Raw genomic sequence first — 24,518 nt, 5'->3', positions numbered from 1 at the left:
CACAGTCGAGTAAACAGAAGAAGTTTCTGCCAGGAAAAAGTGATTGCTTGCAGAGAATAACTCGTTTGCAGCCAATCAATCAAAATTATTATGAGAATTATTATGAAACTTTTGCCATGCTTTCATTTTAAATAAAGTTAACTATAAAAAAATCAATAAAACAGTTTGTGTAATCTTTTTAAGCAGTTCCTTTAAGGCCCAATTTATTTTTGTCATTCCTTCCATAGGGAGGCCGGATTTTCAGGTTTATATTTGGACAGAAAATGATGTCATGACGGTCTATTGATCCGGCTGAGTCCCACTTCATCCTACTTCCTCCTCCTCCCCCATCTCTTCGTGCCCTTTTGTTGGTGTCTGTCTTGTCCAGGTCCCTTCGGGCTAATCTGCCGGTGTACCAGATGCATGGGCTCATTAACCTGGTGCCACCTTCTAAGAGCCTCACTGACCGTGTCACACAAAAACAATCTCATGCATAGCCGAGACAGTCGCACACGAACAGACGCAGGCTCGCTGTGCGACTTGAACTATTATTTTTAGTCCCTGCGTGTTTTTCAGGTGCAGCGTTTTTGGCAAAAATTGAAGAGAAAAGAGTGAAAGAAAAGGATAGAAACATAAAAGAAAGGGAGAAATGCCAGAAAAGCAGATGGAGGCAGGGGTGTGTCTCTACCTGGCCCTGCTTTGCAGACAGAAACCCTCCTCACGCTTTGTTTATTGTCCTCGTCTCTGTTTCTTTAATTCTCATGCTCTCTCCTTTGAAATCCCCTTCTGAGATGGATCCCTTACCTTCCCTCCCTTCCTTCCCTCCTTCACACCTCTCTTTCCGAGGCAAAAAAATCTCCAAAGAAAGAGACTTCATACAAAAGAGAAAAAAAAAAAAAAACTATCCAGCTTTTTGTGTTTTGTCTCAAAGCGGCAGCTGTCTGTCACATTGCCTCCCCCATTCACACCCTTACACCCTCAGAGCCGTTAGCCGTAGCTGAATCTACCGCAAAATTCCACATGGGACCCTCCCCACCTCCCCCACTATCCTCCCCTACCTCCCTATCCCACACACACGCACCCCTGCCCACCCGGGTGTCTGAGTGAGTAGTGGGTTGTGTGGAATAAATGAGCTCATTCATACAGTGTCGAGCAGCCCCATCTCGTCGCTGCCCGGCCCAATGTAAACAAGCTGAAGGTAGCCTGTGATAGGCCACAGCAGCTAGGATTGTGCTTGGGTCACAACCGCCCTTCTTACTGCTGAAACAAGGATGAATGATATTTGAAAAGTCATATGCAGAAAAGTCTGAGCATTCATTTGATTGTAACTGAAAAAAACTGCCACTTCTGAGTAGCTTAGATTTGAATTGGTGATTAGAAGTTTAGCAGGCTTCTCTTATGCTAGCAAAGTGTGGCTAGCCCAACAGAGAAGAAGGATTTCAATGATGTAGATGCAGTTGATAAAAAAATGTTTAACGCATGTTTAATGCAGGACTAAATCAAAATGGCACTAATCTTTTAACAAGTTATTACTTTTGATTAAGTCTAAGTGAGCTAAACATCAAGACTTGAATGTAGCTTGCTACTTAGTAAAGCTAATAAGATTGACAGTTCATAAGTTGTCTGAGTCCATAAGTTGTCTGAGTCACCTTCAAAGCAAAAACATAATTTATATATATATATAAAATAGTTTAAAATAAAAATATTTTTGAGCTGAATCCATTAACGTAGCAGATTCAGATACTATTTTAGTTAGCTTGTTAAGGCAAAGTAAGCTAGGCTATATACAAACTTTTCACCTCCACTACTGGAGTTTTAACTACTCTAAAAGAGTTGTTTTAAATAAGTCTGACATTTAATAAGGTTTAAATACATCTCTTAACTAAACTGTGTCCTTATTGTCCCATTACCGGCTTGCTAACATACAGTTACTAACTAGCTAGCTCAGAACATTTGTGACAGACTAGTGCTAGCATGCGCTCAGCTTGCTAGCATTCTAGCTTTTAAAGTTGTTCACTATGCGGACTTGAGAAAGGTGACTGGGTCACCAAGCTTTAAGCATGACATTATTAACAAGGACACTCGGTAGTTCGCTCTGCCAAATCCGGATGTGATCCGACCTTTTCAGTGCAGCACAGTAAGAAGGATAAGGCTATTTGATATATTTTTGGAAAAAGACGACACAAAATCAAAGCTGTTTTCTGAGACCTAGAACATCTTCGAGCTTTAAATTGACTTAAATCTGTCTCTGTACTCTGCTGTCTTTGACTTTAAAGTGTATTCTGTTTTTGTTTGTTAAATCGGACAAGGGATTAATTTCCCACAAACTACTAAACACTTAACATTGTCTGTCTTCCATTATTAGACAATTAAGCCACTTCAAGATATTTTGATAGCTGTTTCGAGTTTTCCACTGCAGTTTTATTGTCTTTGTCGTACACTCCAGAGGCTCTAACTCCTTATTATCATTGTTTCCCTTATTTTTTTACTTTAACTGAAATCTTCTCCTGTCTGTGAATGTTCCGCACCATCAGACCGTCCTGCTCTTGGTATCTGTGTATGAATGGACGGGCACAGACTTTATAGCTAATGAGGAGCTCTGTCAGCACTTCAGCTTCAGAGAGTTTCTCTGCAAAGTGGAAGAAGTGGAAGTGAGGCAGAAGGGGTATGCTATGAGTTGGTATAGTCATTAGGCTACGACTGTATGATAATGACCTTGCATGAAACTAAATTTCACTAGTACTTCTTATTCAAGCTCAAATCCTGCTCACAGGACCTCGACCCTTAAAAGTCAGGGTCTTTTACAGAGACTGTTATGGGAGAATGTGACTTTTTTTTAAATCCAAAGTTATGTGTTTTGAGTCCATGCATCTTTTTCCATCTGTTTTTCAAATCACCGCCTAAGCTCCTATACTGCAGTGGGAAAAAGAGGCACAGGAAGGATAAGGCATGTTTACCAAACTGATGCTGCAACATGTACATTAGCAGATGGGTGTGTTTCCTAAAGCTTTTCATTATAACCCAACAATGGCTCTCACATTCCACTCTGTGAAACAGCCTGCACAACACATAAGGCTGAAGCGGAAACATATACTGTGTAATGCAACAGTACGCCTGTTTTCAAACCCCAGCAAAGGTCATACGCTGAAATTAATTGGTTTCAATAATAAATCATTGCTGTGAGTATTGCAGATATTGCCAGAATCTCATTTCCCAATGTGTTTCCATGCACTCCACCCACCATCTAATCAGCAAACTCTAAATTATAATTGAAATTAAAGTGGAAACCACACGCTTATCTCTTGACGCAAGACGAACACCTTTATAAAGCACAAAACGACTGATTAAAGAAATACTAATCATTTACACCTCCCACCCAGCAGGGATTTATTCACTGCGGTAATCAGAGATTTCACAAAGCCATTCTTTGTGTTGACCTTTGCCATGGCTCATTACACAGTGTAGTTTCATCTGTAATTAATTAGCGGTAGCTGTGTTATTTCTTTGTCTTGCACTGGTAAACACCCAAATGCAAAATGGATTTCGCTGCATGCGCTTCCTTTTTCACATTTTTTGACAAGCACTTATTGTAATATTTATTCACGCTCTGAATAATAGAAAAGGTCAAGGTCAGTTCTTACAAGCTGGCCACATTGCAAGCGCTGTTCAGCTGTACCTTTACAAACACAAGAACAAGAAATCTGCTTTGAACAGTGACCTGAATCTAAATTTCCAGAGACTTCAGAGTGCGACTAAAATCTTTGATCTCAAACGCAACTGCCAAACATCATAAACCCAAACAGTCAGGAATTGTGCAGCTATAAAAGAGAGACAAAAATAACCAGTGGGACCCAAACACTACCACTGACACTGCTTGTAGAGAATCAGTGACATCTAAAAGACCAATAAAACAGCATGTAAAGTTCAAATAAGACGGCAAATGGAACAACACCACTGTGGATTCCCCAATAAAAATGAATGCTTTACACTCTGTTCTTTGTAAATCCCTGTATAGCACCAAACAGGCTCACATCTCGCTTCTCATTTTAACATCACTTCAATGGCACCCTCCCCCGCTGGTCATGCGACCTTTGTCTTACCTCTCATATTCCAGGTTATCATGGTCACAGCGGGCGTCTTTGTGCTTCTCCCAGTCCTTCCCGTGGCGGCACGTCGTCAGCGACACAATGTCCTTCCCGTTGTGGATGTGATGAAGCGCGTTTCTGGTGTCCGAGCCGATGCCCGTCAGATAGCGCTTCCCTTTGAACATCAGCAGGTACTTTCTCCGCGGCGGTATGGTGTTCCTCACCAGCCAGCCCCGCTCTCCACCCTTCTGCGGGTGATCCTTGGAGAACAGCGGGATGGAGACGTCAAAGCCTGGCCTGAAATGTTCCGTGTTGAGGCTGGCTTTGGCTAGGATGGCCTGGCCGATGTTGAAGCCCAGGTCCTCCGTGTAGTTAGGCCAGGTCCCCGAGTACAGGTTGAAGATCAGGTGGTTCCGCCCGTCATTCCACAGCGGGTAACCTCGGATACGTTCGTCCACATTGGGGACAAACTGTCCTGACAGCTGGTCCCGATCTAAGGTGTCTATCCCGAGCACGAAGAGGCACGCTTCACGGGGGTCAGATGTGTAGTACCGTGACTCACCTATCGACGTCAGGATCTTCCTGTAGCTTTCCGACACACGATCATTTTTCTCGGACGGATATATATACACCCTGAACCCTTCCCGTCCTCTGCGGCGGCACCGCGAGAAGTCAAAACATGTCTCCATGCGGCAGCGACTGTCCTTGTAAATGGCGGACCATGCCTGGCGGCGCTGGCGGGGCGACTCGGCCGTCCCCGGGTCCGTCTGGAGCTCATCTAGGTGGGCATAGCGGGGCAGGAAGGCCCGGTCAGTCCAGTTGGGCCAGGGGCGCACCACTTCCCCCCGGTGCCGTGTCAGCAGGCGAAGCAGACGCAGCTGGACTCCTCCACCCCAGTAAAAGAGGACCAGCCAGCAGCACGCACACAAGCCCAGCAGAACATACTTCTTACGCGCCTGCATGGGGGCCCGTCACAGTCTCTTTATTCTGTTCTCTCTCTCTCTCTCGTCCTCTCTGTTTCCTCTCCTCAGCCCCTCAGCTCGATAGCCTCACAGGGGCGGGGGACTGATTTGTGATTTCTAACAAGGAGCTTCTAACGGAGGACAATGTGTTAACAAGGACATCCCTGCCTCTGAGTGCAGCACAGTCCACTTTGCCATTTAGGATGATGCAATCTAAGTTACTTACTACACTCTCAATCTCTTCCTGTCTTCCCCATTTGCTCTCCACTGTACTCTCAGATGAGCGTATTAGCCCGTCTCTGCTGCTGCTGCTGCTGCTTCTGTGTGCATTTCCTCCCCTGCCCAGTCCAGTTGAGAGTGATGAAGGGTGATTTCTCCGCTCTCTCAGGCCAAGCTTGCTGCCTCATGGTGCCTGGCGCGACTGCTGTCTGCAGGGCCTCTCCTGGGGAGGAGTAAACAAACAAGAATACAGATCAGTACACAGACAGAGTGGCCGCTCTGCAACCAAGAAAGAGAAGCACTCTAGGGTAAGTCGTGAAACTCTGTCTTAAGAGACGCCATAAGTAACACTTTGGTCGGGCCAAAGGGTATAAGCTTTCATTTGATTTTCATTCGGGAAGACAGATGTAATTTGAAACCTCAAACGGATTTAAACACCCATATAATCAAATAACATTCACCATAAGGCATTTCCCCTTAATTCAGGCTCAAAAGCTCAAATGCTGTTATAATGATGTACTGCTGGGTTCCACTTTTGCAAATGATCAGACACATGAATATGACAAAGCTATAATTTCATCACGCCTGATGGATCAGCAACAATGGATAGTTAGAGTTCAGAGGGACATAAGGCCATGATTCAATTTAGAACACCAATTAGAGGGCTGCTTGGTGGTGCCGTGGTTACTAGCACTGTCTCCTCACAGCTAGACGGTTTTCTAGTTCGAATCCTGGTTCGGACGTAGGGTGGCCTTTCTGTGTGGGGTTTGCATGTTCTCCCCGTGCAAGCGCGGGTTCCCTCCGGGTACTACACCTTCCTCCCACAGTCCAAAGACATGCTCGTTAGGCGAGTCTGGTTGTAAGGTTGTCTGGCTCTGTGTGTCAGCCCTGTGATTCACTGTTGATCAGTTGTACCTGGCCTCTCGCCCAATGACAGCTGGGATAGACTCCAGCCCGCCCGCGACCCTGAACAGGATAAGCGGTATAGATAATGGATGGACAACATATTGGACAACTTATTAGCTATAGTTAGACAACAGCTAACCACTCTCTAGCGGACATACCCGCTTTAATAGTGTTAAACTCAGCAACAGGACATTTCTAGCTAACGGAAATGTAAGCTAGCTAACGGTAATGTTGGTGAGAAGTTAACTTTAGCTTGTAACAAAGCTACAGGTACCAAATTAAATAGGTTTAAGATAGATATATGGCCTGATATCCCTCCAGATTATCACTAATCATTGTCTTTTCAGTCAGTCCAGCAGCAGTGAAAGTTGTCAAACTCCCTATACAATCTGCAAACCTGAAATACAGCGGTGCATCATTATATGAGAATTTGAGCTTTCCAATCTGACGGGGTGTCAGGAAAATGGCCGTCGGGTGAATATAGTGAATTAAAGGTAATTTTTCACAGGCTGTAAGTGATTTCAACCTGTCAGAGTGCTTCTTCCGCGACAGCTCATGATGACAAAAAATAACACGAGTTGGACTCAGTGCTCTCTCAAAAGGGCATCCATCCCTGATTAGCCACATATCAAAAACCATCTCCTCATGATGCCCTCCTTCCCTCTATCTCCATCGCTCCCAGACTGCCACATTCCTCCGTAAAAGATGGATATTTACAGGCTCATCTGCGCCGCGATGTGCGCGGACTCCTGGAACAGGTCTTTTTTGCGATAGTACGTTAAATCTGGAGCAGCAGACGGGACTAGATATTATCATGCTCTTCAAGCTCCAGTTCAGCTGAGCCAGATACAGTTGATGTGCAGTGGAGGAGAAAATAAGAGTGGGTTAACCATCTGAAATGAAGATTTAGAAACGCAGAAGAAAAAACAGAGCCACTTTATGGCTCTGAGACGTCCGTTAACCTTGGAGCAGCAGCGTGAAGGCCTTTTTTGTTACGTTTTCAAACTCGTAACGGATTTTCAGCCTCATGTTTTTGCCAAATATCCCCCCATAACTCCCCAACATGTACAGTATACTAGTGTGCGTGTGTGTGTGGAGAACACCTCACAGTGAAGGGTAGTGTTCGTACTGCCAGCTGCCACACAAAGGCAGCTTTCAGGTCTCACCTGGCCGCTCCCTCGCTACCCCTCTCATTCACATTCCCCATTCCTGCGTCTTCTCCAGCCAAGCAGAAGTGATGCCTGCCTCCTCTGCTTGCTATAAAACAAACTGCGCTCGGGTGATGCGGGTAAACAATACATCCTCTGATTTCCTCACGTCTAAAGGAAATAAGGAATTATGTTTAATAACCACAAGCATCAGAAAATCATGTTTTAGCTTGACCACCATTTTCAGTTTAGCTACCCAACAGTAACAAACTTGTGCTCTGCCTGTGTGTCTCTATGGATATGCAAAAGAGATTGCACAATGGCAGTGTCTGTCTGGAAATATGAAGGTGTATATGTGACTGTAGGTGTTGCAAAGTGTGTGGAAACTATGTAAATGAAGATGAATCTAGTACTGAGGCAGGAATGACTTTTCCAATTTCTACTTGTCATGCGAGGTGTTTTATCTTAGTTAATAATTAGATTGATGATGGGATTTTGCCAGTTGGTTGGAAAAAAACATGTTAGCTTAAGTTCCCAAGCTCAGAAACCTTCGAGTATTACACACAAAGGAGATTCAAGATGTTAAAATCATCCACCAACAGATAAAACAGATTTTTTACCAATCAAACTGCCGGGGAAACATCTGTCTGTTGAGTAGAATTAGAGCTACCGCTAACCGCTAACTGCTAACCGCTAACCGCTAACATTCAGTGACACAAGAACAGGGGAGCTTGCAGCCTTACATTCTCGACAAACAAACAAAAATAAGGCAAATGCGGATCTGTTCAAATGTAATGTTCTCAGGATACAACAAGCTTTGCCTGTTCTCCTTCAGGCTCTCCCAAATTGCCACTCAGATCTGCTGTTGTTCTCTCTGCTAACGTGAAAGCTAGCAAGCTGTGCTGAGTGGATAATCATGACAACAAAGCATCGGAGAAGTTTAGTGAAGAGACGGTTTTCAGTTCAACACCACAGATGACAGAAATGAAGAATGAAAGGTAGAAACATTTGATGACTTTGAGGGACTAAACTGCCTGACAGCAACGTTAGCTTGTCATGATGCAGCATAAATAAATGCTAACATTCCAGAGTTTACAGCTACAACTTGGTGTGTGTTCAGTGTTAGTTTGAATTCATTCATTCTGCTCTTGTACTCAACTGCCTGGCTGTAGCAGAAGCATCTGGGCACATGAGCGTCTCTGGAAATGATTTCTTACTGTACTAGTGTGTCAGCCAAACGGCACCAGCTAATTCAGGTCACCTACTCTGCCAGTGGAGATATAAGGGGGGGGTTGTTTGGCACCTTCCTCGTTTCTACTTCACCGGCTACGACTGTGGCAGCCTGCTTGAGCAGCAAGCAGCAGGCCAAGTCGGGGGAGAAATAGACACTTGGGATCCCATTACAAACTCCTCATCAATAATTCACTCACTTCTTTAGTTAAGGCATTGATTTTCTCTGTCTTTATTTTTTTCCCCCTGCTTTATATCCCCTGCCACCAACGCAGGGTTAGACCTCAATCTTCGTCAGGGTTGCTCTCCTGTGAGGGATCTGTTTGGCGATCCGTCCTGGTGATTTGCGGTTTTGGGGGGATAATTGATAGTGATGGGAAGAAGGTGTAATGGAAAAGTGATGGAGGGCGTCATTACCATGATGGTAATGATGATGGGCGTGAAGTATTTATTCGAGCACCTTATCTAATCGAACGCCTTTGGACACCTTTGTAAAAATGACAGTCTAATAAGGATGTTTACATCGATTTAAGCGAAATGAGGGCTCTCTGTTGGAGTTTTTATTTCCACGCTAACACTGCAATTTCAAAATAAATTGAGATTAAAAAAACCTTCACTAGGCGCCCCTTTGTTTAATTTAACTTATCAGATAACAGCAGCTCAGAGCTGGAATCTGAATTGATTTCAAAATTACAATATGAAGAGAAACAGCTGAGACAACGAGGTAGAAAAGATCTAAAGAAAGATGGAGGGTAACAAGTGAATCGAACATAATCACGGAGATAATATTACAGGATATTAGCGCATGAAAACAAATCCATTCCCTCATTTGACTTCCGACGGCTCCAGGTGTGCGAAAGCCTTTTGTTGATCCCCGCCATCCTACTTTCGTGTAGACAAACCTGCACAGTGTTTGGCCACAAACACGGAGCCGGCGATGATGAATGTAAGCCGGTGAAAACTCTGGGACAAGCCTGGATCTGACCGCGCCTGACAACATCCGTGCAAATTGGCAGGAAAACACACACGTATGGATGCACACACAGCCACACACGTAAGTGGCTTTAAGTGGTGAGAGAAGTCCCTCTGTCATGGATCAATGATGGATCATTATGGTTGGGTGACTACTGCTGGAAAAAGCCACAAGGCTCATTGAATAGAGGGGCCTGAAGGTGGAAGGACGGGGTTCAAGGAAAGGTGAGAGCCCGACATTTCCACCCCTTCTCATTTGTTTCCCGTTTATACCTTCTTCCCTGCCTTCCATCATTCCCTTCCCTTGCCTAATTTTCTATCCCACTCAGCCCGACTGAGGGTCTTAATAAAAAACAATACCCCTTTACTCTTTTCAATTATCCCTGCTTCATCCTCAAAAGAGAATGGGGGCTGAAGGAGGTGAGATAAAGCAAGGGGGCCCAAAACACTTAATCACAGACATGAGGAATGAACCGAGCAAGGCCAGCAATTCTTTGATGGTTGGCTCGCCTTGAGTGCAGAAGAAAACTTTGAGGTTCATTTAGAGTGTGGCAAGCGAGCGAGCAATGCAATTGTGTCAACACTGCAAAGAGAGAAACGTATTAATGCACACTGTGTGAAAATCAGCCTATATGAAGTGGCAGGTGGATCATGTAGCACCCGAGCAGGACAAATGAGCTTTTCTTCAGCCTATCCTTCCTGCAGAGAAAGTACCTAACAAGCTATTTCCTGCTTACTCTGCCTCTCTGTATGCTGCAGCTTTTAGGTTCTCTCCTATTAATAAAAACTAACTTAAAGCTGCAGTCAACATTTTTTAAACTGAGCTGAATTGATGATACAATTAATCTGTCTGTCTGACGTCTGTTTTTTCCTGCAATAGTCATTCATGTATTTACTTCCTTTAAGTGGCTCTTTAGTCCTTTTTTTACACAGGCAAGTGATGCACGCACATTAACCTGTCCTGTGATTAAATGGAAAACCACATACGATTAACTAATGGTATCAGATCGGTGCATTAGCTGGCATATCTGTCGATACCTGATACCGCATCGAAGGCAGTATCGGAGGCATGTAGCTAATATTCATACTGAGGTTCCGCCACAGCGCCGTGACGAAGCTCCGCCGTCATTCTGCCTTTGCCATTGTACATTGGACCAAGCAATGTCCAGTGTCCAGTGTTTAACCTTTTAAACATCTCCATGTGGTGTTCTTCATGTGCTACAAGACATATCAGGGACAACATCAGCAGTCATCTCCATGGCTGGGCCTGTCTGCTTTTAAACTGCTGTGTACCAAGGACAGGCTGAACAACACGTTTTCAGATTGGCAAGGTTTGTGATGTCACAAACCTAAGGAGCCAATCTCGTTAATGGACGGGGTGATGCTATGCATATCATTACGTGCAACCTATGGCAACCACTTGGGCGATGCGCGAGCCAGCTGTAACCATCATCATAATTTATGCAAACTCAACTCACAAATTTTTAATGAGGGACTTCCTGTTGAGTCTGGTATAGAGGACACGGGAAGGTCAGTGCTTAGACAGACAGGACAGGAACAAATCAAGGGGAAATAAAAGGCGAGTATGAAAGACATTAAAGTGGCATTGAAGGAGACACTGACAAGAAGGAGAGGGACTTTAGGATCGATATTTCATGGATGACAGCTGCACCCATCCCTACACTTCCTTCCTTCCTCTTCCGTAAGGGCTTCCCTCAACTGTTTCTACCTGCTGCGGTTTTCCACACAACTACGCTATTAAGCCATTCATGGAAATGGAATCTAACTTTGTCATCCCACCTGTCTCCTTTAGATTGTGTTTACGCAGCAGCTCATTCAGCTGTGGTTATCCTGGCTTTGATAGAAAATGAAAGCTGACGTGCTCAGAAATGGATGTCGGCGATGACGGCCTTGTGCGGGGAATTCTGAATTTGTCAATTTGCGTTTATCTTGCACGAAATGGGTGATTTTTTTTGCCGTTCAATGACATATTGGCTCTTTCCTTATTTGTCCAATTTGCTGTTTTCTTGCCACAGCACCAGAGCCGAGCACCACTGACTGAAATCCACCACCATTAGAGCCATTTTCCATTCATTGCCACTGTAACAGAAGCGGCAGCAGCAGCATTATTATGTCAGGGTAGTAACATAATGCAGGTTGTAAATTGACACTGGATGAGCCAAATGGCTGCGAAAATGAGATTTCCATCCCTTCACAAATGACACGGTTAGCTTGTGAAGACAGTTCACCTGAATGATGGAAGCCTACAGTATACTGATGCAGATCCTGGGTGACTGCGCTGAACAAACGCAGCAGGCCCTTCAGTGACTTTTGTGGTCGTGTGTGTGTGTGTCAGAGTGCGTCTAAACTATACTTAAACACACATCTGGCGTGTGTGTTTTAGCCGGCGATATATTAGTTCAGCAAAATGAAGCATTCTGAAGAAAACACAAATCTTGTGGTGAGGTGAAAGGCTCTGTCGGGCTAAAATTAAACCCCGGGCTCTGTCATTACGAGCCTGACAGATATGACAGCGTGCCCGGGGAGCAGAAGATAGCCGCACTGCGTTGTCTCTGTTATTGCAGTGGTTCTGAATCGTTTCTGCTCGTGACCTCCCCAAAAAGGTCGCACGTGTAGCTGAATGGAGGCCAGTTGGACCAGAGAGTTTTCCTGCTCGTTTAGTTGTGAAGACTACTACTCCCAGGATCATAGAAACAGTAAGTGCACCATGTCAATATCAGAAATAAAACATCTTTCTTAACACTGCAGCAAAACTAGCGCCCGATTCTGCCGCACCATGAACAACCACAATCTGATTGCATGCTGCACGTTATGCAGCGAGCTCTCCACAAATCAGCAGCTTCCAGATGAGTCGGTATTCTTCCAGAGGAGTTTCACATGTGTACTCTCGTAACTTCTATCTGCTCCGTGCTCCATTGCTCCCTCGCCAAAATCACAATCTTGCAATCAGGAGATGCGAGAAACGACAGCTGTCCATTTGCAGTAAAAGTCAGCTTGTGTTTTGCCACTTGAACGCTTTTAATGTGAAGCAGCAGCAGAAGGAAACGATGGGTTTTTGCAGTAAATTAATACAACCCAGATTCAGTGTAAACAGAGTGGACAGAGATAAAATAACACTGGATCACATGCTGTATTGTTTCCTGATGGCGGACTCCACAACTAACAATGACATCTACTATGAAGGCACGAAAGCAAACTGGGATAGGATTTCAAGAAACTGGGGTAATATCTTGCAGAGCCTGGAGGTATCAGATGATTCTGCATAAGTATTCACCCCCCTTGACCTTTTCAATTTTTCATGTTACATCTGCAGATTAAAATTTATTATATTGGGTTTGTATGTAATGCACCAACACTTTGCTGTGGACTGAGAACCGGGGCAACCAACTGCCTCTCAGTGAATACTTGTGCATCCAACAGATGTCTGCTTTTTGGACCGCTCTTGTTTGTCAATCAAACATTTAAAGGCCCTAATAAGTATCCTCAAATCCAAAGTTGTAACACCTTTCACTGTGGAAAAGTCCAAGGAGATAAATACTTGAATATCACAAGCATAAATCACATACTAGAAAAATAAACCTTGACTTTTTGGCTTTGACATTTTCAGCTTTTGGTTCCTTGGTGTTTTTGCACGACCTCTCAAATTATCTTGTGACCCCGTGGAGGCTTCTGACCCTCAGATTTGGAATCCCCATGTTAGACCCCTTTCCCACCAAAACTAGCGCGTTGACGCAGGTTTTTCAGACCCGGGAAGACTCGCTTATAGATGCCGATTGTCACTTTTCCCATTGCCAGTGAAGTATACTCCTGTCGATCTATTTTCTGCGGCGTCACCGTCTGACGTCACAGACGCACTGGAAACAGGGTTAGTAAACAGTGAAGATGTTATGGTGGTTAGATCTTTATTGTGTCTATTACTCATTCAGTCTGTTTATTAAACTTGGCACCGACAAATTCGGAACGATTTTGGAGCGCTGCTCGGATGGAGACGGACAGAATTTGTTGCTGTGTGCGTCATAGCATCGCGCCGGAAAGGGGGCGGAGATTAGCGCGTCGACCCGGGTTTTGTGTTCCCATCAATGCCGATTTGACCCGGGTCTGAATGCCGTTTGGAACCTTTCCCACTGAGCAAAAAAGCCAGGTGTTAGCGTTTTGTTTGACCAGTGGGAAAGGGCTTTACTGCTTCTTAGTTTTAGGGACTAGAGCAACAGAAAGTCCAGCCAGGAATCTGTGTGTGTGCTCATCAGCTCTGTGTATTATTGGAATGAATTTAACTGGCTGCTAATAGCACAGGTTACAATCTATTTCTGACTGTTTCAGTCAGTTTGTGGCGTGCCAAAGACAAAACGACTGCAGTAAAAAGCAGGGCCAGTCTCCCCTGACAGACCTGCATTAAGGGCTTACAACTGGGATGTGATGCATGTTCTATTTTCTGCCTTCACCTACTAGTCGCCCTTAAAAATTGAGGAACTCTTCACGCTCCCACACACTGTATGCATATATAAGCAGCAACACACACATGCTGAACAAATGCTTTTTATTGGAACGAAAGTGATCTCTCCTGCTGTCTACACGCAGCTACCAGACTATTTTTCCATTAGCTCGACCACCTCTGAACCAAAATGGCCGTAAACGTAATCAAGCTCTGGTTCTTTTACAAGGCCATTTCCCTAATACGGATAACAGCACATTCGTCTCCACCTTAATAAAAGCGTACAGGGACTCTGACACGGTTAATAAGATGTTTACCTCGAGCCGTACGCCCTGCAAATGCAACCAGCCTCCCAACCGAGCTCGCATACCAAAAACCCGGCGTAATTACAAGCCGGGTTGATTAATTATGTCTCAACAATATGCTGCACTCCAACGCCACAAGGGCTAATTAACAGAACGAACAAGATGGGTAGGAGCAGTTATTAGAGGGGTTCAGGCTCGTGCTCTTAATTTGAAAGGGCTGTTTACAGGCCCAGAAAAAGAGTGACAGAACATTTGCCGTATCACACACAAACACAAAGATCAGAGGTAACAGCAGAGAGTGGGGGAAACCTACTGGGGACACTGATTCAGCAAGTGCACCGCGATGCGTTCAGGGAGCCTGCCTGTGCACCTGACAACACACAGCAGCAGCGGCATGTAGTGAAATCCATCTGCCTTATTAACTGGTGCTGCTCACAGTGCATCCTTCCCGCTACTCGTCTTATCTGCAGCTCCTTCAGCCTCGAGGCATTCCTATTGCAAGACTCAGATCAGATCGGCCTATAAACAATCTGACCTTGGCAACGCGGGAATGATTCACGATCTGACCCTGGGATAAGTAAAAGTGAGCACATTCCAGGCGGGGTTAAATTAGTACTGAGTCCCTGATATGTACGATTAAAGCAGAGGTTTTTGGCAGAATATTGCTTGGAAAGATTGACGACTTCAAAGCTTTCCGCTCTCTGAGTGTGGCTGCAACTACAACGATTATAGATATAGATTACAGATTTTACTCGCCAAATATTTTTACGATTATTAGAATCATTTGGTTTAGAAACTTCAACAAAACATCTCCATTTCCAGGAGCCCAAAGTGACGTCTCCAAATTGTTTCTTTTGTCAAACAAATAGTTCAAAAACGAAAGACTTCTCATTTACAAAACACCAAAAAGTCGCAGAAAGTTACATATAAGAAGCCACAACCAGCAAATGTTTGACATGTTGGCTTGAAAATCACCAAAACCACTCATCAAAAATCAAAATATTTGGTAGCTTCAGAGCTTTTCCTCTCTCTGAGTAAAGTGGCAATTGTTGTTAGTTAATCTGCCGATTATGTTCACGATTAATCAATTAATCGTTTAGTGTTGAAAATGTCAGAAAGTTGTAAAAAATGTTAACCAGCTGCTTCTTTTGTCAAACAGCTCAAGTCCAAGGACAAAGATTTTTGTCGGCGTATAACTGCAACTGCGATTATTGTCATTATTGGTATAATTTTGAAAATTCTTTTTACGATTAATCAATTAGTCGTTTAGTCTATTAAATGTCAGAAAGTTGTACAACATGTTCAGAATAAATATCCAGAGCCCAAAAAGACAAAAGACTAATAAGCAGCAAATCTTTACATTTAACAGCTGAAACAGGCAAATGTTTTATGTTCTTGCTTGAAAAATCATCAAAACGATTAATCGATTATCAAATAATCTGGCGATTAACTGTCTTTCAAACAATGAATCAGTTAATCACTGCGGCCTTGTTATGACTTTTTTTGGCTTTCCTTTACTCTGACTTGAATATCATGGAGGAACCTAGCCGTTGTTGTTAATCTGCTGATTATGTTCACGATTAATCGTTTAATCGTTAAGTGTTTAAAATGTTGTAAAAAATGTTCATCAGATGCTTCTTTTGGCAAACAGCTCAAACTTCAAAGACAAAGACTTTTGTCTGAGTATAGCTGCGATTATTGTTGTTATTGGTATAATTTTGACAATTCTTTTTACGATTAATCAATTAATCGTTAAGTCTCTAAAATCTAAAAAAGTTGTGAAACATGTTCATCACAAATCTCCAGAGCCCAAAAAGACAAAATGACTAACATGCAGCAAATTTTAACATTTAATAGCTGAAAGCTGTTTGCTGTTCTTGCTAGAAAAATCATCGAAACGATTAATCAATTATCAAATAGTTTAGTCTTTCAAACAATTAATCGATTAATCATTGCAGCACTTCCTTTGTTGTTTCTACTTTAAGTATATCCTTTACTCCCTGGCTTGAATATCATGAAGGAACATAAGAATACGTGATTCTTATGCTGTGACCCGTTGAGGTTAGCTGCTTTTAAGATCACACACTGATATTCTCCTCTAATAAAAGCCTTTCTTATGAAAATGCCCACCCTCTATGGAATGTAAATATTGCCTCTATTGGCCAATTCTTCGACAAGACGAGATTTGTGCTTCTTTTTAATCACCAGGGATGATATTACAGAACCATCATGAATGCAAAATCCCATTAAGACGAGGGGGTTGCCGTTACAATGGAGCCATTTCATAAATCAGATGAATCTGTGCATATCTTGCCACAAGGATCCATCTTCCCCAGAGAGCCATCGCTCATCCTCGCATCCCTGATAATGACAACATTTTACACAGGATCGCTGAAGTCTTCATCTTTTTTTATCAAAAAATAACCAGAGAGTTGTAATTAATTGCTACAATGAACTCGGGCAGCCTTGTTTGCTTCTTTGGGATTCATTAATACAGCACGTAGGGCACTTAGCAGGATGTGAAAGCAGGTAATTTTATGCTCGTTCCTGAGCTATTAGCCGCTATATCTTGAATGCATGAGGGACAGCTCAGAAGAACAAAGTGTTTTTAAATGTGGACTGCATCAAGTTAAACAGCCCTGTGGTTTGTTTCTTGTTAATGTGAAATGAAAATAGTAGACAGCAGTTCAAAATAGCTTTCATGTAAAGAGAAATTCCCTACAGCTCTCGAGGAATACTTTGATTTTAGTCTCGGAATTGGACCTAATTTGTTGTGCTGGTGTCTGAGGACTTTAGGGGGAAGTCATGTCTTACAGTTCTTCTGATAGGTATAGATCTGTCTCTGTCTCCTGTTAAAGACTTTAAATTCAGTGTACTTTAGATTCTGGTGTTGCCTCCCACTATTTTGCACCCAGAAACAGTGTGACAGCTGAACTCGTAGGAACATTATTTAATATTCTTGGATGGTGGCAGAGAAATGTGCCACCCGCAGCCCATCTGTCCAGTTGGAGAAGCTTGTAGATCATCTGCCAAAAAGATTTCTACGTGTACTGAAGATTTCCCAAACATTAGAGGGCTGATATAAAGCAGCTAGATAAAGAAGAGTTATCCACAGTAGCTGCATAATTACAGTTAATCATCAAGGTCCATGAATGCATCAATCATATGGAATATGAAAGGGAACGTTCACTGTCAAAACATGCCTCCTACTCAGCCTACCTGTCACACAGGTGACTCAGATCCGTTGCGAGTGGCGGAAGCAGGTTCATCTAGTTCTGGGCTCGGAGATCCAGACTCTCCATTCCTCTCTGAAGCGGATTCAGTAGCGAAATAAGTGAACTGTTGAGCGTCCTGCTACAGCTCCGTAGCGGCTCCAAACACCAACTTCTCGATTTACGAGCCCTACGATCTGATTAAGTTACAAACATACGCACCGTCCGGGAAAATAATCCGAGCCGGAGTGTCCCTCCTCCTCCTGTCCGTCTCTCCCTCCAAATATCCCAGATCGCTCACTTGTGCTCCTTTATTATCCAGCATGCACCTCTCTCTCACGGACCTGCACATCATCACTCCCTGCTGCTCTGACAGCCACCCAGATTTACTGGCACAGGCTGTCAGATAGGCTAAAGGCTGGCATGATAATCCAGTGGTGAATTAAAGTGCCCCTGTTGCACTTACACTCAGTTTAGGTTACAATGACCTTCTGGGATTATGTTATCTCTATACAGTAGCTAAAACAAGACAAAATATGTTGTAGTTCGGCGTTTTTCGTGAGGAATCCAACATGTGTGATTCAAATGTCAACACCAGAGCAGCGTGAGTGACAAAGGCAAACAATACATCAGGAGCTGATAGCAGTTAAAGCTAATTTAAGGTGGAAAGGCAGAGGTATAGTCTTAATGTTACAATGGCAACCTGTGCCGTCACAATATGTCAGAGGGAATTAAGCGTTCCGGTGTATTTATATGAGCACACGCTTGCATTTCAGTCTGATTTAAATTAAACAAGAGGATAAGATCCATACGAGCCATAATAATGAATACTGTAGAACTCTGAACGCAGATCATGTACCTTTAATCTCTTCAGGTTTATCCGTTGTTACTCAGATGCACCTACAATGAACACAGCCTCCACGCACAGACAGCAGAAATCACCCAGCACCAGCCCCGCTGCGCTCACTCTTCTCCCCGACACAGAGCTCGCCCTTACCGGGTGGCGAGCCGCGCTCTTCCCCTCTCTGCTGATCTTCCTCTTCACACCACGGCCGGGCATTTGCGAATCAATTCCGCGTGCGAGGGGCAGGTCTCCCCGTCGGGATATGAATGATGAATGTGCGTGTTAAATTGTCCATTTTCCATATCCACAACAGTCCTCACACACGACCCGCCCCCGGGCGGTGCTGATTGGTTCAGAGGCTCCTCGACGTCTTCGTCGCACCGTAAAGAAAAACACACATCTGGATGCGACCCCGCGCGACTGGAGCGCTTTGGAAACACCGAGTTACGCACAGGAACTGAACCGACGTGGAGGGGCGTTACACTTCTCAAGGCCCCTTTATATGCAGTCTATATTTATTGTAACTGGAAATAGAAATCTTGTCACATTCGAGGACATGTTTGCAAATACATCTCTGTAAACACAGAGCCACATGATGATTTTGTATGGGGCACAGGTCTGGTTCGTTTCATGGTTAACTGTTGGATTCTCCTACCTAAGATAATAAGTGTTTGCTATGAGCCAGTACCGTTGACTATGTGACTATGTGGACTATTTAACGCATTATTATTATAAATAAAAGTAGAATTAAGTAATAGTTTCACTAATTTGGCCACAGACAAATACTAACGACCAAGTCAACGCGTAAAGGCCTAACATTTTGACTGTAGGATTTAACAATAGGTTATTCTAAAACACACCACTACCAGCAGTATTTTTATTGCATAGGACACTAGCTTATACATTGTTTATGTGAGTGTCTTTTAGATGCTTTATGGCTGTTTAACGATTAGATCTTTGCTAATTTAAGGGGGCACAACATGATAATATCACGGGAAACGCTTCTGAGAGTGACAGGCGCCTCATTGCCACAGTGAAACCGGCATTTCTGAGACTTTTGCGCCGCCTTGTGGCCAGACAAAGTCGACTTCTTTTTTCTTGCCTTTCATACTGTCTTGCTCTGGCAGATTATTTTATCTCTCTCTGGGTCTGTCTCCTCCTGGCTCCAGCGCAGCGCTGAACCGAGGCAGGCTGGGCAAGCGAGACTAATCACTGAGCGCCAGTGCAGAGTCCCTGAGGAAGATTAGTGACAGCTGTCACAGTCTCAGCGTGGTTTTCATTCTTATTTCACATAGAAGGGAAAGGGGAAAATGTATGCATCGAAACACAATTATTGTTTGAGAATAGTTACATAAATAAATACACACAATTGAATTGAGGCCTAGGCTATATTAAGATGACTATTATGTTCGCATAGGATCTTGAATAAGATGCGTCTGACAGATCCACAGATTTATTTAAGGACCCTGAATTAAGAATTTAAGAATTAAGAAAAAAAACTTTTACCAGGGTAAAAACAACAAAACTCCTAACAAGGGTTTTGTTTTGAAGTAAAGTTTAGATGGGACATATTACAACTAAGTTGATGAATGAGATGATTCTACATTGATTTGACTATTTTTATTGCAAACGAGGCTTTTTTTCTTATTGTAATGTGGGATTATGTTACCAGGAGCCCAGCATGAAAAGATATCCAGAAGTCATAACAAACGCACTTGTTAATGAGAGAGTATGCACCATTCTTTAGTCTGAAATTGAATTAGCCTCATGATTTTTCCCGGAAATACGCGAAGACCCCTTCAGGGACCATTACTGAACCCCACAAAAAACAAAGCCAAAAAACAGGCAGGATTTATCCAGCGTAGCCTACTTGGCAGAAGGGGCGCTTTCGTCTTCACTGGTTGAGGTGATTATTATGCTTGTATAAGATAATCAATGGACTAAGAGATAGGCTAACTATTTAAAGTGGAGGCATTGTTATTAAATCGATACTGGTATCTCCCATATTACACACGTCATTGAATGCAGCACTAGGCTCCTCCCAAACCAGAAGTAAAACCGAGTCACGTAGATGTTTTCGCCCGGAGTTTCTCCTGTCAGGCAGAGCTTCATAGGTATCCCTCACCACTGTCGGCAGTCTAACCACTTGTAGAGATTGCCTGACAGACCGCACTCGGGATTTGTATTCTGAAAGTAAAACCTCTCACTGTCTATTGATCGGGCAAACAGTTGCATCCAAGACTCTCATGATCACCACTGCCGCCTGTGTGTGCTGCTGAACAAATATTAGCTGTCTTCATTCAGGAAAGGTAATGTCATTGTTTCAATTGACAAACATGCGGGATTCCGATTTCCTCTTTAAAATACTGTGGTTGGTTTTGTGCCAGGCTGCTGCTAGGTAAGACCGGACCTACATACAATGTTATGTTTTACGAATATAATCACTGCTTGTCATAATACGACACATTCGCTTGAGCTTCTTTGCATATTATAACGGTAAGATCTCATCTGTTTACATTGGAAAAGATTTGTCCTGTTATGCAAGCCGTTTGACAACTTCTCCTGACGTCACAGTTTGGTTACTCACGTGACAAAATATTCAAACGCTTTTATATCAGAAAGCTGTATATTTGAATCTTACATAAAATCATAGCGGCTAAAAGCTGTGACTTCATACTTTAACAGTTACACATTAGAGGTTAGAGATTACTCTGTATACATGAACTTTGACCTCTTTCCTGGCAGCCGCTGATTCTTCAATTATTATCTACCATTTCATGTTTTTGTGACCTTACAAGTTTGTTAACTGCTCTGTAAAGGCTTGATTTTACCCAAACGTATACATTAAATATACAGCTTTGTCTATATGCAGTATTGTGTTACTGTGTGTATCATATGTCCGCACCCCTGACTTAATCCATAGATATGAATGCTCCGTTCTTTGTGTCTCTTTCTTTGTTATCCTACAGTAGTTGCAGTAAGACTAACATAACCAGCATGCTGGCACCGCAGGCCAATCGGGTCATGGCAATCGGAGAATGGGAAGAACGCTGGCAGGAGGACAGGACTGGCTTCCATCAGCAGGATGTACACAAGTAAAGGCACCAGGTTTATCTACCGCCTCAGAGGGATAAGGGAAAGTTTTAGAAATGCCTGCATGATTTAACAAGATGAATGTAAATTTGTCATTGCTTTGATCTTATTAAAAATGTCAGAAAAGCTACATCAAGGCTATTTCAGCCAAAACACAGCCATCTCATTCAGATATTACAGGTTTTTAATTTTGAGTGTTGCCATAGAAATGAGAGGTTTAAATTGGCAGATAATGAAAGATTAATGTGTAGCTATTTTGCTGTTAATGTTTTATTGCTTTGACAGGATGCTGGAGACTTATATTGATAAAGTCGTTGCCGGACGGACAGGCGTTCGCTTCTTCTTCCCCCTCTGTGGGAAAGCTGTAGATATGAAGTGGTAAGAAAAAGAGTACCAGTACTTCATCCAGAAAGAAAGTCTACATGTGGTGCTCTCATTTTTTAAGTTATCACTTCTACTTAAAATCAAGTCCCCATGTAAATATATGAACACCATAAAATTAAACATTTACAACGTTTGAATTTCTTCTACTTCCTGTTTGAATCCCAGGCTGGCAGATATGGGCCACTCAGTGGTTGGAGTGGAAATCTCTGAGAAGGCTATAAAGCAGTTCTTTGAGGAGAACAATATGACTTACAGCGCAGAAGACGTCCCTGCTTTACCTGGAGCAAAGGTTTACAAGGTAGGGAAGTGCACATATTTATAAGCAGCAAGGGTTCAATGTACTTTTATACTCATAAAATCTGGATAAATGTCATACCTATAGAGTACATAACAGTTTATATTACACTGTGAAGTTGTGCAAGTAGTTAATGTATTGAATTAAAGAACTGACAAGGCCTATGTGAAGAAACAGAAGCCCTTCCCTGAGATTTACGACTCTTACCAATTATAATGCACGGAGGTAATAAACTTGTAATCAAACAGATATGGGTAAACTGTGACTCTTTGTTCGACAGGGCTCAGAGAGAAATATCTCCCTATATCAATGTGACCTCTTCAACTTCTCCAGGTTAGTAAACTTGTACATCCCTTTTAAAAGGTGATACGTTACGTTCATGGGTAAATGTTAAACAGAAACTTGTGTTTTTTATTTACTCAACAGTTCCATTGGGGGTCAGTTCGGGGCAATTTGGGACAGAGGATCTCTAGTGGCCATCAACCCAAGAGACAGAGAAAAGTAAGTAAGATTTAATATTCCTTTTTTAAAGTTCAACATAGTTTATTTTATACCATAATTTTGATAATCAGTCAACCTAAAAAAAGGAAACTTTTTAAATAAAATAATTTAAAGTGCTAATCTCGAAGATGCGGGAGCACAGTTCCCAGATATCCAGACAGTGTGTGTAACGTCCACGGTTGGCTCCGGTTGTAACTCTTGATTTTCCTCGCTGACGGTCGCTTTCCTTTTCAGACTGTTTGCTTCATCTGAGCGTCGAGTTTGTTTCTCTTTCTTTGGATTTTCACTTATTTTTGAAGTTGTATCTGTAGTCATCGATCTTTTCATTGTTTGTTCAGCTATAGTAGATTACTGTTTACTCGCAAAACTTGGAGAGATCGGAAAAGCAGCCGCTTAGCTCCGCCTACCCTCTCTGGCAGACCAACCACTGCTGGGTGATGGAAAACGCGTCACTAACTGGGCACTAACTTGTGATTTTTTCCATGAAAGTCGCACCAGACGCCCAGTCTGTAATACTGCAAATGCAAAGGCTTTCATCAGTGGGCCATAGGCTCAATCACCATTGCGTTACCTCAATCTGCGATAGATAGTGACTTAACAGACATTTATTTAAATGAAAATCTTCGAGATTATTACTTTAACTGTACTCCTTGTTGCCTCACTACTCTCCCAATATACAACAGGTATGCTGCTCTCATAACTTCCCTCATGGCCAAAGACTGCAGATACCTTCTGGACACGCTGTTGTACAATCCTGAATTATATGCAGGTAACTGTCCATATTGTGGGTAAAACACTGAGCACCGTATAAACAGACACACACATCCCTGGTTTTAAAATAGAAGACAATATCCTGCCGTTTAATCATCATCTATTTGGCAATTTACTATGTCTACAAGGGCTAGTTGTGTTTTATGAGTGTGGTCAAATATAAGGCATATTACACTGATTGTATTTGTGTTTTAGGTCCTCCCTTCTTAGTTCCTGATGAACAAGTACAAAGCCTGTATGGTGAGTGTTCAATGTTTTTCTACACGTGATCATAAAACATAGGCCTGTAAATTAACCAAACTATGACCAGCACTATTAAACTTTAGGAGGTGATACACGTTGGATATTGACTATGGGGGCTGAGATTAATTTGCTGGTTTATATGATGTATTTCTTTTTTCTTAGGGAGTAGCTGTAATATCGAACTCATGCAGTCGGAGGATATCCTGACAGAAAGAACCCGAGGATGGGGACTGGACTACCTGACTGAACACATTCACCTCATCACTCTAAAGAACATTTAAAAATCCTGGGCACATTATAGCAGACGCGGGTCCTCAGCATTTTTAATTCGTGCTTAGACATTTTTTTTATACAGTTACTTTTTTGGGGAAGGTGCATGTGAAACATGTAAAGGGAATTTCTACAGTTTCAAGCTCAGTATTTTTCTCTAAGTACTCTAAAATACCAAGTAATGCCTGACAAAATAAAAACTTGTAACAAAGTGTCTGTGGCCTTATTTAAACCAAATGGTCAAAGCAAATGAACATTTTTTCGTGTAGGAGTTCATATTTTTTGAAATACAAATTAATTGAGAAAACAGAAAACAAGATATAAGTTGTAAAAGCTGTTTGTTTGTTTTTGTTTGAGCATACGCTGGTGTGGATATGGTGTACTTCCTAAAAATCTAAAGTCACAATGGATTATGCCTATTGCAATAGAGTAAAACTTAAGTTCAATTTCTTTGAAGAAAGTTATCAGTCTACAGCTAGGTGCTGGCGAATAACTGAAGTTTAATGAAACCTTCTACAAAAAGCACGTACAAATGGACCAAAAACGTCATTTTGGATCTTCCGTCAACGACCAGAGTATTAGATATCTGTTGTATTCAAACTTTTTTTTACAGCTGAGATTTCTAAGACACTAAACACAAGTAATG

The 24,518-nt window shown here is 42.7% G+C and overlaps 2 protein-coding genes across 4 annotated transcripts in view; one reads left to right on the top strand and one right to left on the bottom strand.

Annotated features, from left to right (window-relative positions):
- Positions 1–18,556, bottom strand: part of ext1c (exostoses (multiple) 1c) — a 104,216-nt gene extending 85,660 nt beyond the window's left edge. The window contains exons 1-2 of one of the 3 annotated variants that reach the window (XM_069681012.1): positions 18,331–18,556; positions 4,080–5,468 (exon numbers count right to left, since the gene is read on the bottom strand). In XM_069681012.1, the coding sequence (XP_069537113.1) occupies positions 4,080–5,026 (947 nt within the window). In that variant the 5' untranslated portion in view covers positions 5,027–5,468; positions 18,331–18,556. Of the gene's footprint in view, positions 1–4,079; positions 5,469–17,693; positions 17,802–18,330 lie in introns of those variants that run through there. The other 2 variants (XM_069681014.1, XM_069681013.1) reach the window with 2 other exon arrangements.
- Positions 18,557–20,479: 1,923 nt separating this feature from the next.
- Positions 20,480–24,083, top strand: LOC138609053 (probable thiopurine S-methyltransferase). The gene is made up of 9 exons (XM_069681658.1): positions 20,480–20,624; positions 21,285–21,410; positions 21,694–21,786; positions 21,958–22,090; positions 22,368–22,420; positions 22,514–22,588; positions 23,272–23,357; positions 23,555–23,599; positions 23,765–24,083. Exons 2-9 carry the CDS (start codon positions 21,313–21,315, stop codon positions 23,881–23,883), a joined length of 702 nt encoding a protein of 233 aa, XP_069537759.1. The 5' UTR covers positions 20,480–20,624; positions 21,285–21,312; the 3' UTR covers positions 23,884–24,083.
- The last annotated feature ends 435 nt before the right edge of the window (positions 24,084–24,518 follow it).

Source organism: Semicossyphus pulcher, unplaced genomic scaffold (assembly GCF_022749685.1).
Source record: "Semicossyphus pulcher isolate SPU_LCO1_2020_fin unplaced genomic scaffold, fSemPul1.0.p SCAF_5, whole genome shotgun sequence".
Lineage (NCBI taxonomy): Eukaryota > Metazoa > Chordata > Actinopteri > Labriformes > Labridae > Semicossyphus > Semicossyphus pulcher.
This window is presented reverse-complemented; position numbering and strand designations above follow the sequence as displayed.

What these genes read in the sequence shown, in the direction of transcription:
- LOC138609053 (XM_069681658.1), top strand. Translation starts at nt 21,313, where the DNA reads ATGCTGGCACCGCAGGCCAATCGGGTCATGGCAATCGGAGAATGGGAA. An exon ending in CAATCCTGAATTATATGCAG is followed by an intron (nt 23,358 to 23,554) that starts GTAACTGTCCAT and finishes TTTGTGTTTTAG; the next exon opens with GTCCTCCCTTCTTAGTTCCT. An exon ending in ACAAGTACAAAGCCTGTATG is followed by an intron (nt 23,600 to 23,764) that starts GTGAGTGTTCAA and finishes CTTTTTTCTTAG; the next exon opens with GGAGTAGCTGTAATATCGAA.